The sequence below is a fragment of the Balearica regulorum genome, chromosome 5, assembly GCF_011004875.1.
Source record: "Balearica regulorum gibbericeps isolate bBalReg1 chromosome 5, bBalReg1.pri, whole genome shotgun sequence".
In the NCBI taxonomy this organism is placed as follows: domain Eukaryota; kingdom Metazoa; phylum Chordata; class Aves; order Gruiformes; family Gruidae; genus Balearica; species Balearica regulorum.
Genome location: NC_046188.1, coordinates 62,412,795 through 62,428,048, shown reverse-complemented (window position 1 = coordinate 62,428,048; position 15,254 = coordinate 62,412,795). Strand labels below are relative to the sequence as shown.

The window sequence follows — 15,254 nt, the reverse complement described above, 5'->3', positions numbered from 1 at the left end:
TGCTGATACCTTATGCAAACTTTAAGTGTATCCAAAACTACAACTATATCTTTTTGGTCTCCTCCCTAGATCACTGCAGCTCTCTTGTAGTCTTTCAGGCTTTCAGCAGCATAGCTGCTTTTTAAAGGTTTGTTTCATTCTGCTGCTTTTCTTAGTCAGATTTCAACACAACCATTTTCATAATTTCACTAGTTTACTTTTATCCATAAATGTGGAAAAATAGTCACTAACTTCATATTCCCAGAAATAACGAATGTGTGAGATTGTCCTGGTCTGAGTCAAAGTAATGGCTGTGATAAGAGCTGACAGCCAAATTAACATTTTAGGACAAAGGATAGTCATTCCCTCTCTAGCACTGAGGCTATAGAGGAAAGAAGTTTGAACCCCAAGTTGTCAGAGCTGTGAGAGGTCAGTCAAGTCTCCAAGGCATATAAAACCAGCTTTATAAGTTGTCCCAACTAGTGCTGCAGATACGATGACTTGTTTCAGCTACGCAGCAAGTGAAAACAGCCCGGTAAACCCTCTTCCAAACTCTCCTAAATATCAAAGTTTTCTCATTGCATTGTATCTCTTGTAGGCCCCTTCAGCTCTGGAACAGATACATTCCCCAGCCAGGGGAAACACCTGATGGCTTCAAGATCACATTTGCAGTGGTTAGGCTAAGAACAAGGGAACCATAACGACACAAAATTAGCTCAGGGCACTTCTTACTGGGTCCAAGCACTTCTTTTTCTCTTTTCTTACAGAGTGACCCAAAAGATGAGCCTGCAGCCCTTCACAAACAGAACAAGTGCCCTTACAGATATAGTTCAGATATGCACACGCTCACTACATAACTTTCCAGAAATGTTTTATAAGCCAACTGTTGAAATAGGGAATATTGAAAAATGGGCTGTATTTTTTTAAACTATATTGCTCATTTTTTATTCTGTTTTCACAGAAATGCTGCATTTTGCGGAAAAAGGAGTGTTTTCCTGTTATATACAAGTTTTATTAATAAAACTATATTTACAAATAAACAAGCCCCCACTTTTTTTGAAGAATAACGCATTGCCACAGCAAAGTGCTGCAGCACTATGTGAATATTAAAAGGCTAAGAAATTAAATTCCAGTTCAGTTTTCCACTGACATTCAGAATGGGATGGTCAAATGCTAAACAACCAATAAGAATTTCAGAAATAACCAGGATAAAGGCATTTCCTGGTGAACTGAGAAAGCCAGATTAAGTTTCAGTTGGCCCCTCCTTTTGCTTATCTAACAGTATTTTATTTAAAATTCATCACCCATGACCTTAAGAATCAAGAGCACAGCTGAAAAAAATGGATCAAGCAGTATGTTTGATTACTGGAGTACATAAATCATTATCAGTTTCTCTTGCACACCTCTGTTACTCACAAATTTCACTACATAAAATTTTATTAAACTTTTTCCTTTTCTTACCTCTCAAATTACTTACTCCCAGAGAATTTTAAGTAATGAATTACTCTTCTTGTTGGTTTCTTAACCAAAAGCAAGACATCTAATTTACTGTGATGCTTAAAAATTTCTGGAACTCCTTAATTTTTATATTTACTACATATTATAATAAGGATATGCTGCACTTCATCTGAATGTCCCTCTTTTTTGTCACATAAAAATTACAATTCCTTTAAAAAAAGGAATTTTACAGTTGAAGTGTACCCAATGCACACAAGACAGTTGTCCTCAGACCTTTATGGCTATAATGATATTAGCATTCTTAACAAATACAGCTTTTTTTATAGAGGAAAGTTATCAGCACTGACAACTTCCAATATTTTTCTGTTGCTATTCCATACATCGAATATTTCGGATAAACAGGTTTTATATATAAATATATATAACCTATAATTTCAATTACGTAGCTAAATAAACATTTCTAAATGCCATAAAACACAATTCTGATTTAGAAATCAATTTGAAAATTTTCCAGTGTTCTGCTTTACTGTTATTGTGTTTCTCATTTTTTATGATGGTAGGAGTTCTGAAATCTTTGAGATCAAACATTCACTTCAAAACTTGATCTTTTGGACACTGAGGTTTATTCTAGTATATAACTAAACAAATCTAGATTGATTAATCTTTACTGTGGCTGGTGTATTTCATGTAATAATTATAAAAATCAAGTAAAGCACAAGAGAAGGTAAGAATGAAACAATTGAAAAAATCTTAAACTGCCTCTATTTCAAGATAAAATTTAATTTTAAGTCAGGCATCCAGAGGCATCACAACCCAACCTTAACAATAAGAAACTGTGTGCTCTTAAGACCAAAAACCAACACTAAATTCAGGAAGACTTTTCAAGTACTTCTGTACCTTCAAATCTCATTTTTCAGGCAAACAAAGATCATGGTAGGTAAACATCCAATTTTGGATCAATTTAACCTAAATATAAAATGGTCATAGTCCCTTCTCATTTACAAATTATATTCCCTCCATCACCTCTCCCACCTCTTTTAGTTTTGCAAAAAATTCACAGACTTTGCAAAGATTCCATGGTAGTCCAAAGCATTCGTCTGGAAGCTGGGGATTAACATAAGGCCGAGAACAAATATGTGTATGTTTCCTACCTAAAATCCTCAGAGAATCAAAGGGAGAAAAAAACAGCAGAATAGAAAGAGGAGATATGAAAAAGATGTGGTATGGGAAGATACTGAGTTTACAGAACAATTTTGATTTCAGAGGATCCCTTTGCTCTTCTGTCAGCACTTAAGAAACAGCTCAAAGGGAAAATAGAACTTTATTCTTCCCGAGATTACCTACATTCAAGAGTGCAACTCAGAAACATACCTGGCAAATAATAGTTTCTGCATAGATGAGGGCAGAAAAGAGCTTAATGGCCAGACAACTTTGTCCATAGTACCACTAGTATCTAATGTCTCAGTTTCCCTGTCGCGTAACTCTCTCATTTCTGATGGAGATTCAGTTATGCATTTTATCCTACGTTCAAGCTACCAGTTTCCTTCTATGGCAACTAGTCTTCATTTTCTATCTTTGACTAAACTGAAAACATCACTACTACTTTTCTGTATGTATTGGGTCTGGCTGAGGGGGAGTTCATTTCCTCAGAGCAGCCCTCACAGTGCTGCGCTGTGTAGAAAGGTGTTGGTAACACACCAGGGTTTTGGCTGCTCCTGAGCAGCACTGGCACAGCACCAAGGCTGTCTCTCCAACATTCCCCCTCACCAGTAGGCTGCAGGTGGGCAGGATCTTGAGAGGGGACAGAGCCAGGACGGCTGACCCAAACTGACCAAAGGGATATTCCGCACCATATGACATCTGCTCAGCAGGAAAAGCTAAGAGAAAAGAGGGGGGTTGGCATTCGTTATTATGACGTTTGTCTTCTGGAGCAACCACTACACATACTAAAGCCCTGCTTCCCAGGAAGTGGCTGGTGATCACCTGCTGATGGGAAACAGAGAATAAATCTTTTGTTTTCCTCTGCTTTGGTACGTGACCTTTGCTTTATTAGCCTTTATCTTGACCCAAGAGGGGTTTTTTCCATCTTATTTTCTTCCCACTGCCCCCATCCTGCTGAGGAGGGAAGTGATAGAGTGGCTTGGCGGGCACCTGGCCTCCACCCAGGGTCAGCCCACCACATCATATCAGATGGGAGAAGCAAAGACAACACAGCACAGGAAGAAGAGAGGTTGCTAATAATTAACAAGAAACAAGTAGGACAATGTAGAGGTAAATAAAAATTCCCAAGTTACAGAAACTCTTCAGAGCTGCTCAAAGTTTAATTGGCTTTCATCTGAAGTATCTGCGCATAACAAGGAAACATAAGACTAATTTATCCATTAGTCATAGCATGAATAAAAGTTCTGCTGCTTGTCCACTACTTAATATACATAATATACATAAATACTACAGCAGCTTGTAGAAGACCCAAAGAATCCCACTTACACATTCAGAAATACACACTATACTTACTTCCTTCAGATTACTTATTTCAGTCTCTTGTCTTTTATTCACTGATGTTAGTTTCTTATTGAGCTGTATTGCTTCCTGTACTTTAAACAAAAGTTAAAACATTAATATATACTGTCATATTTGAATATTTGATTTATAACTGCCATGTATGTGCATACAATTTATAAAATAATTAAAGATCTTAGTGGAAAGGAGACCAAGACTGAAAATAGGACTCAACTACTTTTTCTGTATAGTATGAGAAAACGCTGGAGGATTACATCAGGTGGTACCAGTTGTTCTATACCTCAAACAAGTCAAGACTTTTCTGTATATTGGTTTGTTGGGGTTTTTTTAAAACTGTAATTTAATTTTTAGTGTCATTTGGTGTCACTTTATTAAGGTCACTTCTCCATAAACTCTTAGTCTTAGTTTTGGTTTTTAACGAAGGCTTTGCTTGTAATTTTAATTATTTTTAATAATTAATTAATTTTCCTCTTCATTCACTCTTAATACTTTTCCTTTATTTTCTCAAAAAGCTTCTGGCACAGCACTTGAATACAAGAACTCTAGACACTCCATCACACACAGAAAGTTCTTTTGTTTTCTGTTAAAGATGATAAGCATCATGGGGAGTGATGGACAACAGCCTTACAATACAATAAGCAATTTTTCAGTTTTATATGAGAATATGTGCTTAACAAATTAAATACTTAAGAATGTAACAAATAACTTCTGATACAACAAAACAAGCAGATGTTCACTCTCTAGCTTTAAAATACTAATATTGGGACATTGGTTAAGCAATAAAGTTTTAGATTTATAATAAAATTGTGGTATTTTCCCTATACAGCACTATAAAACATCAATTGTCACTTTCTTGGTTCCCAACCTACTGCTTTAATACAGCAGATAAAGAACAATAGTTTATCAATGTAAACAATTTGCATTTAAAAAATGGCTCATATACTTTCTGCCTGACTTTTTGACTAACTGCAGTTTCTTGCTAAAAATTTACAAGTTACCTACATGCTTATTGCACATTTTACATACTGCAATGCAAACTCAATTCTCTCTGCAGTAAAAGACACACGGGTGTTAAACTGGTAAAAAGACTAGCTTTATAATAGAAGCAGTTAGTAACATATTTAATCTTTCTACAGGTTCATTTTGCAATTACTGATAAATGTAAGTAGAAATATGGCAAAAAGCATTTATACATGGTTCAAATAGTGTAAATACTGAGAGTAAATATTATTTTTCCATGAAATTGCAAAAAGACTTTTCTGTATCTGACACAATAGAAAAGCCCTGTCCAATGTAAATAAAGGGAAAACACAGCGATGTTTTATCTTAATTTGGTTTCAATATTAAATATTAACCTATTAAAAATTTGAATACAAAAAGTAACTTAGGTTACTGAAATATCACAAATACCCATAGAACATGTTACCAATTTATTTAAACTAGATCTGAAAAATGATTTGGTTTCAGGCAGGAAAAACCTCCAAACTTATAAGCGTTAGAATTTGAAAAGTTTTTTGGTGTTTTGGGATTTTTTTTTTGTTTGCTTGGGGTGGTGTTTGGTTGGTTTGTGTTACAGAACTACTTCTCCCTTTCTTTAAAAAAATAATACTTATTTTTATTGACATCCTGTGTATGTATGTGTTTACTATTTTTCTGAATTTTTAAGTGTCTCCAACTCAGTATTGTCAAAACACAGCAAAAACAAATGCTGGAGGACATTTAAGACATACATACCACTGTGCTCTAGTTTTCCATGAACACCTTTTACGATTCCAAACTGATGTGCAATAGTAGCATAACACCTCTCCACTTCATTCAGTTTCTTATGATGCTCATCTTTCGCTGTTAAGTGCATATGTAATTTTTGATCCTGTTAAAAACATAAATGAAGCACCTATTCAATGATAGTAACTAGCATGTATAAATCAACTCTCCAAATGATTTTTATCACAATAGCATAAATGCAAAATCATTCCCAGAATATCACAGTTGTCTGTTTCCTATCTAATGATCAGTTCCCATTTCCAGACAGCACCTCATTCCAAACACCTTCACCTGTGTGTTAGACTATCAAAAAAAGCACTTTAACATATTTTCATATATTGTCCCATGTATTTAGGAGAACTTTCATGTAAACATCTGCAGAACTCTTTTTCAAATCTTTATTTCAAGTTTTCCTTCGTTATGTATCAAACATTATTTAACCTGCCATTGTATTATGAACATAGCTTAACATGCTAATGCTGCCTGTGGTTTATACTTGTCCTCCTTCACTACCACTCAGTACAGCCTTGCATTCTCTCATTCCTTTGACGTAGGATGTGCATGCAGATTAATGCAGTACCCACCCCACATCAGCTATTCAGTACCTGCCCATGTCTTTGGCTGTGGGTTTCAAAACAATACAGTGGCTTCAGCAGCTATATATTTGTCCCAGCTGCAGTATTAAACCAAATATACCATGCTTTCAGGTCGCAGCAACACAAGAAATTATGGGATTTGTTTAAAAATTCTAGACAGCTTAAATCACAGCCAGCACAACCAGTTGTCCCAGCACCTTCATAGAGAAGCACATGGCAGAAACAAGTAAATGGCTGGAGACAGGTAAGAGTAGGAGCTCCTTAAACTCTGGCAACAGTGCTAGTGTACGCATCATGAAAATAAGGCCTATATATATATTTATTGTCTGCTGTTACAGAAGCGATCTATTATGCAAACAGTGTTCAGTCTTCTTTGTAAAGCCACTAGTAAAAGTACTTCCTTTTGTGGTCTTAAACACCTTCTAGCATAACATGGTTTCAATCAACAAGGCAAAGTTTTTAAGCTCTATTGCAATACAAACTCAAAAATAATGGCTATTTTTTTTTCAGTATAAGATTGTTCAAAGTATAGGACCACTACAATAATCAAGGGACTGGAGCACCTGACATGCGAGGAGAGGCTGAGAGATCTGGGACTGTTCAGCCTGGAGAAGAGGAGACTCAAGGGGATCTTATCACTGTGTATAAATACCAGGTCGGGGGAGGAAATAGACGACACAGCCAGACTCCTCGTAGTGGTGCCAACTGACACAAAGTGAAATACAGGAAATCTGACAGGAAAAAAATTACTGTATGGGTGGCCAAACATTGGAACAGGTTGCACAGGCTACAGAGTCTCCATCTGTGGAGACATTCACAACCCAGCTGGACTTGGCCCCATGCAACTGGCTCTAATTGACTCTGCTTTGAGGAGGGCAGGGTTAGACTAAGCCATCTCCAGAGATGCCAGACAGCCTCATCTATACCTGTTCTGGGATTGGTAAAAATGACATGGTGCAAGAACAGTTAGGAGAGTATTTGTATATTTGACACACTTAAATAAAAGAATTTCAACATACTTGCTAAAAACCAGAAGTGCATCAACTACTTCTAAAGAGTAGTGGTGACTTTGATTTAGACTAGTGAAACTAATGCTGATTAATACCTAATGCTTCCCAGAGAAAGGTAAGTGATCTTATAATGAATAATTATTAATTCTTCAGTATCAATTAGCAGTTGTAATATCTTGAAGTACAATGAATTCACTGCTACTTTAAGATTATATATCTGTAGGGTTTTTTCCTAACAACTTTTGTAAGCATCTAACATTTTATTTTTACTTCTATTAACATTGTGGCCTAAGTAATATTGCAATGAATCCCACATGGTAAGTAAAATGTATTTAACTTCCACGAATTTTACCAATCCCTTTTGCTTTGTGAGGGGGTGATTGAAAAATACATATTCACAGGAAATTATATTCAGTGAGACATGCCACTGATTTTTAAAAATTATTTGTTAGCCTTTCATACACACCAAGTTTTTTGTGTTCCTCTTTATATTGTATTTTTGTTAATAGCTTTGTAGGTACTATTCAGTCAATTTTTAAAGTAATTTTCTCTGAAGAGACTGAGTTAAATTAATTCCTCAGAAAAGATAGCCATTTATTTAGACATCTAATCTATTTCTAATCTACAGTAGAGCAACACAGCAATTAAAATGAATTGGGCCAAATTCATTTCTGTGTATAAATTCAAGTTACACAAGGATGAATCTGGCCCAGTCTGGCTTCCGTAAGGTTCCATTTCCATACAGTAACAAATGCAATACATGTCCAAGCATCAGAGGATAATAAAAGCTGATAGTAATCAAAAGAAATGACCAACATAAGGCTAGCAAAACAGGATATACAGTACAAATTTCTCATGTTTTATAAGGTATGAAATTAAACACACTACAGCAAATGGAAAGCCATAATGGAAGCACCGGTAAAGAAACATCGCCACTTACAGAATCACTGCAAGGAATGTAGGTTGTGAATGTTCCTATAGTTTCTCTTTTTCCTAGTCATAAGTAAACTTTGAAGAACTGTGCTTAACTAATGCTAGAATGTGGATTTTACAACAAAAAAAAAACCAGAAAAGAAAAGCTATATTTGTTTTTCCTGATAGTCATTCAGGTGTATTTATTCTGTAAGAGATCGATGAACAGGAAGACATCGCTAATTTGAGACTGGAACAGCTTATGGCAACATCTGAGGTTTTTCACACTTTCTTTTATATGGATTTTTCTTAGTGCTGTCTCAATTTCTTTTGTAAGTCAGAAAGACAGTGTTAGTTCCTCCTCCTCACTAGAAAAGTAGAGCTATGCTTTGTTATTTCCCAGGGCTCTTTCCAACGAGAAAAGGAATTGGCTTGCTATAGTCTCAGAAGTTTTAAGAGCTTACCACTTGCCTAAATATGATTTTTGATGGCAAGCTGATCTCTGGGCTTAGTGCACAGTAAAATAAAAGCAGCCTGGCTTGCCTTTTGACACCCTTCCCTGAGTATGTGATTCTTCTGCTCACAGTGAAAAGGTCTTAAAACACAATCAAGAAACACCAGGAAACACTGCAGGATAGGGAGGGTATGACCCTGGAGTTGGAGTGAGATGCACAGAATCTTGGTTCTCCTTCCTAATGCCTGATACTGCAAGACAAGGAATTATTGCCCTGCCCTCCACCAGTAATAAAGATAAGCTGGGATGGGGAGTAGAACTGATTGTGGCCATATGGTTTGTTGAGGCACAATGATTTCTTGGTGGAACTAGAACAGAGAAATAGCTCAGGGTCAGGTAGGTGACTGGAGGAAGACAAAGAGGGAATTGCTCATATCTCAAAGATATTCTGGAAATTGAGTCACTAGTCAGAGTTACTCAGTGAAGCAGAAGGTGGTAATTGGGAGGTGAGAGTGTCAGAGAAACAAAGGAGATGTAATGGCATGGAGACCTAAGGCAAGATCATGTGAAAATTATGCAAAGGGTTACCAATTTTAAATCTTCAAAACAGGAATTTTTTTTCCACAATAACTCCTTTAGTTCTACTTAAAAATAATTATTTTTAATTTATAATGTATCAATGCCTACTCACTGTATTTTTAAACAACATAGTATAATTACAGACAAATTCCTAAAAAATGTGGAAAGGAAATAAAAATAACATCCCTATTTTAGATTATTAAGAACAAACCAACACAGGAATTAATTTTTCATTCATTTGGCAACTACATCTGTATTACAAACCTTAATGGTGGTAGGGAAGCTCTTGGGAAATGCCTATATGCCATCGTTAAAGTATCCCTGACACATTTTGGCCTATGCCAAGTAGCACTCATGTAAGCAGTTCCTGGGCACAGCTCAGGAGATTGTCTGCCGGGAACAAACCAGGTTATTTGGATGCAGCTTCCCTCATTTGAGGAGTGGTAGAGTTTAATCAACCTAGATGATTTCATATCACTTGACCGCAGCTTCACTAAACGGTCTCACAAACATTTAGTTTACCAATATAAACTCAGTCAGCAAGTGAAACTAGACTAATTACTAGTCATTCACAGAGGTAGTCAACCCATCTACTTTACTCATTAACACTGATGCACTGAATCACTACCTTGTAGACAGTGATGTCTCCCCATTGACTACAGAGATCTTACACTCCAAATTTGCTCTTCTGAACTGCACACAAGATTTGGTCTCTAAACCAGCCAATACTAGCCTTAATCTCATTTCTTCTTTTCTATTTTAGCATGATGATAAATATTTAAGATTTGGGTACTGCAGAAGACAAATAACTCTAAATGCTCACTCTCTAAGACATGTCCATGATCTGCCAATGCAGGTTAACAAGAGAGCACATGAAATTTTATTTTTTTTTCTACCCTACATCAGCTTTAATTCTACACTCAGAGAGTTCTAGCATTCTACATTGTATCACTTGCCAGGAAATCAATGAAGGAGGAAACCAAGACCTGACCAAGCCTATTTTCTCCAGTTATTTATTTATTTCAGCAGCAAGAAAAAGAATACAATACAGAACCCACAATGAAACTTAATCTATCAGACAACTAGCTTTGTTGTAATCACTCTGTATCCTCCTGATTGCATGAGTGCTACTACCCACATGCAATGAGGTGCAAAGTGACTACACCACACACAATAATCAACACTTATTGTGGAAACAAAGGAAAGATGGAAGAAAAATAAATCCTTTATTTGTCTCTATACAGTCTTTCAATATGAAATGAAAACTTCCACTATTTCAAAATTCTAGCAGATATCATAAGAATATTATAACTACAATTTTCACAGAAACTAAACTGGATAGCATGCTAAAATGTGGTGTATATAAGCAATATATTAACATTGCATATGCTATACTAAAAGAACAGAATTAAGGGAACAAACCAGAATAAAATGCTACATGAATAAGGCACGATCAATCCCCAGCACATACGAAAGCTACTTTTCTAACTGGCAGGGTTTCGAAGGTGCCAGATATAAACTAAACAGCACATCTGCTTACTTTCAAAACACTAGCCAGGGCATGATCTAATCTGTCTTTAACAAACTTAAAATTGAAATAGAAATGGGTCTCAAATAAATGAATGGTTTGGAATTTCATCCGTTTTACTTTTTAAACATTTTGCCATTTGTGATAACTAAGTCTACATGGGCTACTACTACTTTGATCTCTAGAACATACCATTTATTTCAGTGCAACTACTCAAGGAGTAAAGTTGGTAGAATTTGACCCAGTCTAAACATGTATGTATTAGCCTGCTACTGCATAAGGTTGTAGGAAAGAATTCACTTCTCTTTACCTTGTAGGCTTTTTTTTTTTAATTTGTTTTCATCATTTCATATCAGAGCATCTTCTATAAATACGGCCATGCCACACATGTTTAGTGCTGCAAGCAAAAGAGGATTTCTAATGTCTTGTCCCCTAACTCAACAGCATTTAATAACCATACTCTGAATCAGAGTACCCCAATGTTTTCAAAATATTCAAATAATCGATTATTGAAAGAGTTTATAAAGATAAGAAAGGAAGATATTTAAACAGCACAGATGTATTTCCAGCTTATAGAAAAGGTGCTGCAATTTAAATATTCTCATTCACATGGAAGACTGAGCTTGCAAGTTATGAAAGAAAGGTAATGTGAAGTGACCTAAATGTAAGTTCAATAATTTTGTATATTTTAGACACATTTTTAGATTAGATTTATTTTAAGAATAAATACAAGTTAAAAGTGAAGTAAGAGAAAACACATTTTATGTTGCCTTTGATCTTTAACTTGTAGCCTTATCTCCCAGGTCAGAGGGCACATTATTCAATTTCACCATATTTTGTGTAAAACCACTGTAGCGTTGAAGATGACTTTCAGTACAAATGTCATGGTACTTAAAGCTAAACTGGACCCTAGTTTTTTGAGCTGCTTAATTAAAATCACAGTTTGTAATGGTCTGACAATATTATCTTTATTCTTTCCAGTTGAGCAGCAGCAGAATTTTCACAGCATTTATTCAATCAAGCTTAGCAATCTTTCTGCGGCTCACTGTTTCACTTCCTAAAACAGACAACAGGGTTCAGAACAACTATGCTGTCACTCTATATAAATTTATTCTCTGTGTCAAAGGGAGTAAGCTGGACTGGATGAAATCTAAACTGTTTGGGGGAACTGATGTTAAGAAGTAATTCTGAGAAGAGGAGTAAAAAAGAGTGAGAAGAAAAACATCATCAGTTTTTCTTTTAAAAAACCCTAAGAACTGTTTGGAATTCTTGATTAGTTCTTTGAGAGGAATATGCTAGATTCTATAAGTGTAATATAATTACATTATTCAAATCACAGTGTATAAAAAAATCTTCACTCTAATCTATAAAGAGAACAAACGTATGAATTGAACTAATTCAGGCAGAAAAAAGTTCCACATGATAAACAGCAGCTATCAAACTATAAAAACTTAAAACCATTGTATTTAAAGTTTTTTGGATTCAAGATTGGTATCACCTTTTTGGGGTATTTGTAATAATTATCACACATCATTTAAGTATTAGAGTTGGTTAGTATTTGCATTATACTCTAAGCAGACAATCTCTTTCCATAAAAGCTGTTCCTTAATTTTTTACTTTTGTTAACTTCTTACCATTTCATTCAGTTTCTTTTGTAAAGTGTATTTTGAAATCTGTAAAAATGAAAGAGGTATTAACTAAATTGTAGTTACAATTTTTCCAACAACCACCTGCATATTTAAGTATTCTCATACCTAAGATTTAATTGCATTTATTGCCAAATACATTTGAATTAATGAAGACACTATTTTTTTATTATTAGATCATGTTACATAATTTCACTTCAATATTTAAATTATGCAAAAATGCTTTACATTGATTTGTTACTAGAAGAATTTTGAAAATGCATGAATACTTGTTTTATGATACGTATCATAAAATAATGTGTAAATGGACTACAGCCTGTAAACTAGACCCTTCCAAATAAACAGAGAAGAAAACAGAGATAGAAATGAAAGTATTTGCTCAAGTGCTAGAGGAATATAAGTGTGATCTCTACTGCAAAAAAAAAGCCTTCTAGGTAGATACTCTGAATGGTGGCATATAAAGACATGTGCTTTAATATGTCTCACACTTGAAGTCATTAACACTTTTTCATACACCACTGACATCAGACAATTTTGAGTTGCATAGTACTTAAGATCGCAAGAGCTTTAGTCTCTATATATCTTTGAACATTTAAAGAAACACTGACAATATCTAAAACAAAGACAAATGTCAAAGTACCCAGTGTGTGTAAAACCTATACAGAAAATATTACTTCTGGAAAATCAAAGCCTGGAGAACAATCTTTTTAAGGTAGAATTCTGACTAGCTATCCAGAAAGGACTACAGAACTGAATTAGAATTTCCTCACTCTTATTTTAGGCTGATTTACAATTTTTCTGGGTCCACAGGTTCATTGTGACCTCCTACTTCCACAAGTCACAGGAGAATTTCCTAGATCTGAAATATACTGTTACACAAATGTTTGGTCTGTGAACATTAAACAATTAATTTTAAGCTTTTTCTTTTTTTTTAATTTCTGTTTTATCTTCCAAAAGAAAGTCCAGTGGAATCTTTCATTACTCTTGCTGTCCACATATGATGTTCAGCAGACCGTGGAGGGATATTCTACATCATCTGTGCTATGCCAAGGTTTGAACAAGGCAACAAAATCCTTTACAGCTATTACACAGGCGGCCAGCCATGGGAATAAATTTCTTTTGCTCCTACGATACCTTCAGTGTTAACTAAATGATTAAACAATTGGTCTGATACCAAGTAAATGCATCCCATTATAAGAAAATGTTAATAAGAACCAAACATGTTGCAAAATCATGGGCAATAATCCATTATAACCATTTTGTTTTCAATAAAATTAATTATTATCCCACTCAGTTTTGGGTAGAAAAATAATTAGTTCCTGGCAATATCTGAAATCTGGCAATGCATTACAATGTTAATTCTCTTCTGCATTGAACAAAAACCTTCCAAGTTCTACTCTTTTAATCCATTTTCAACATATTTGCCTTGGTCATTAAAAAGAAAACTAAATGCTAGCTTTGTCCTTATGTCTTCCTTTGTTTCAAGTAACTGTGAATCGCAGCCACAAGTGCTCCAATGCCATGTAAAAATATAAATGCAATACAGAAATAACATCAAGTGGCACCAGAGTAAGTTGTGCATTTATCCAACAATTGTACTTTTACTGACAAGCACTGAAAGGCCATAGATTAAATGCTAAATATAGAAACCTCCTAGTGAAACAAAGGAAAATAATAAAAACCAGGTATCACTGCGAGTTGGCGGCCCAGTATGAATACTTGTTTCTGTTTAGGAGTCCAAAACCAGAGTTTCCAGACAGGTGAGAAGAAAGAAGTCAAGAACAGAAAGAAAGAAAGAAAGACAGACTAGAAAAAGAAAGCACATTTCACATGCTATTTGCACTTTTATTGAGTCTGCAGTTCTTCTGGAAGAAAAGAACTTTAGCTAGAAGGCTAAAAAAGTAGTCTTGACACTGAAGACCAGAACAGAAACTCAGTGCTAGAAAGTGAGGTGTACATGTACTAGAAAAATTAAATGAGAAAGCCTTAAAGACCCTCTTAAAGAACTATTTTCTTACCAGTGAAAAAAACTAAAATCAAAACACTTGCATACCAAGGAAAGTTATTTAACAAAAATAATAGTTTACCTGTAATGCTTTTAGTGCTTCTTTCAGACCATCAATTTCTTTTTCTTTTGTTTCTACAGCAAGTTGATATTTTCCCTTTCAACAAAAGGTATATGTCAGGATTTGGGCAGAATAAATTCATTTACAACAAGAACGTTATGAAAACAAAGTACTACTTTGCTGTGACAGAACAATTCATTGATGAAAATAGGTGAAAATTCAGATAAATAATTTTAAAATTTTTCTATAAAAAGAAAAGTGAAAACACAATAGTATATTTTCACCACTTATAACTAGTCAGTAAGTTTTAAAGTTTGCTGTTCTGGGAGACACCAGCCTGACAAAGGCAGAATTAATAAATTAGTTTAGAACGAAAACACTAAATAACAAAGAAAGTATCAGGCAAATCCACTTTCTTATCCACTGTAGCAGGGCTCTCACAGAAACAGGTTCCTCAGCTTTTCCAATCCACAGAAACTGAACTGTAATCTGCTATCACTAGAATTACTAAATACATGCAAGTACTTTTTATATTTATACATGCGTGCGTGTTTCTGTATGTATTTAGAGAAAAAAAAATTAAAAATCAGCCCACAATTTAGTTCTGAAACAATAGCTGTCATTGAAAACCCAAATCAAGGACTACCTGGGTAGGCATGTATGGAAAACCAGGATGTCTTAACAAGAAAAAACTCCAAATACAAGTAAGAAAATAACTCAACCAGATAATATAAATGCAAAC

General features: G+C 34.9%; 1 protein-coding gene across 1 annotated transcript in view; it reads right to left on the bottom strand.

The window, feature by feature from the left end:
• CCDC73 (coiled-coil domain containing 73) overlaps positions 1 to 15,254 on the bottom strand; it is a 55,782-nt gene that overhangs the window by 24,784 nt on the left and 15,744 nt on the right. The window contains exons 5-8 of the mRNA XM_075755264.1: positions 14,534 to 14,608; positions 12,435 to 12,473; positions 5,692 to 5,827; positions 3,952 to 4,031 (exon numbers count right to left, since the gene is read on the bottom strand). Coding sequence (XP_075611379.1) covers positions 3,952 to 4,031; positions 5,692 to 5,827; positions 12,435 to 12,473; positions 14,534 to 14,608 — 330 coding nt within the window. The remainder of the gene's footprint in view (positions 1 to 3,951; positions 4,032 to 5,691; positions 5,828 to 12,434; positions 12,474 to 14,533; positions 14,609 to 15,254) is intronic.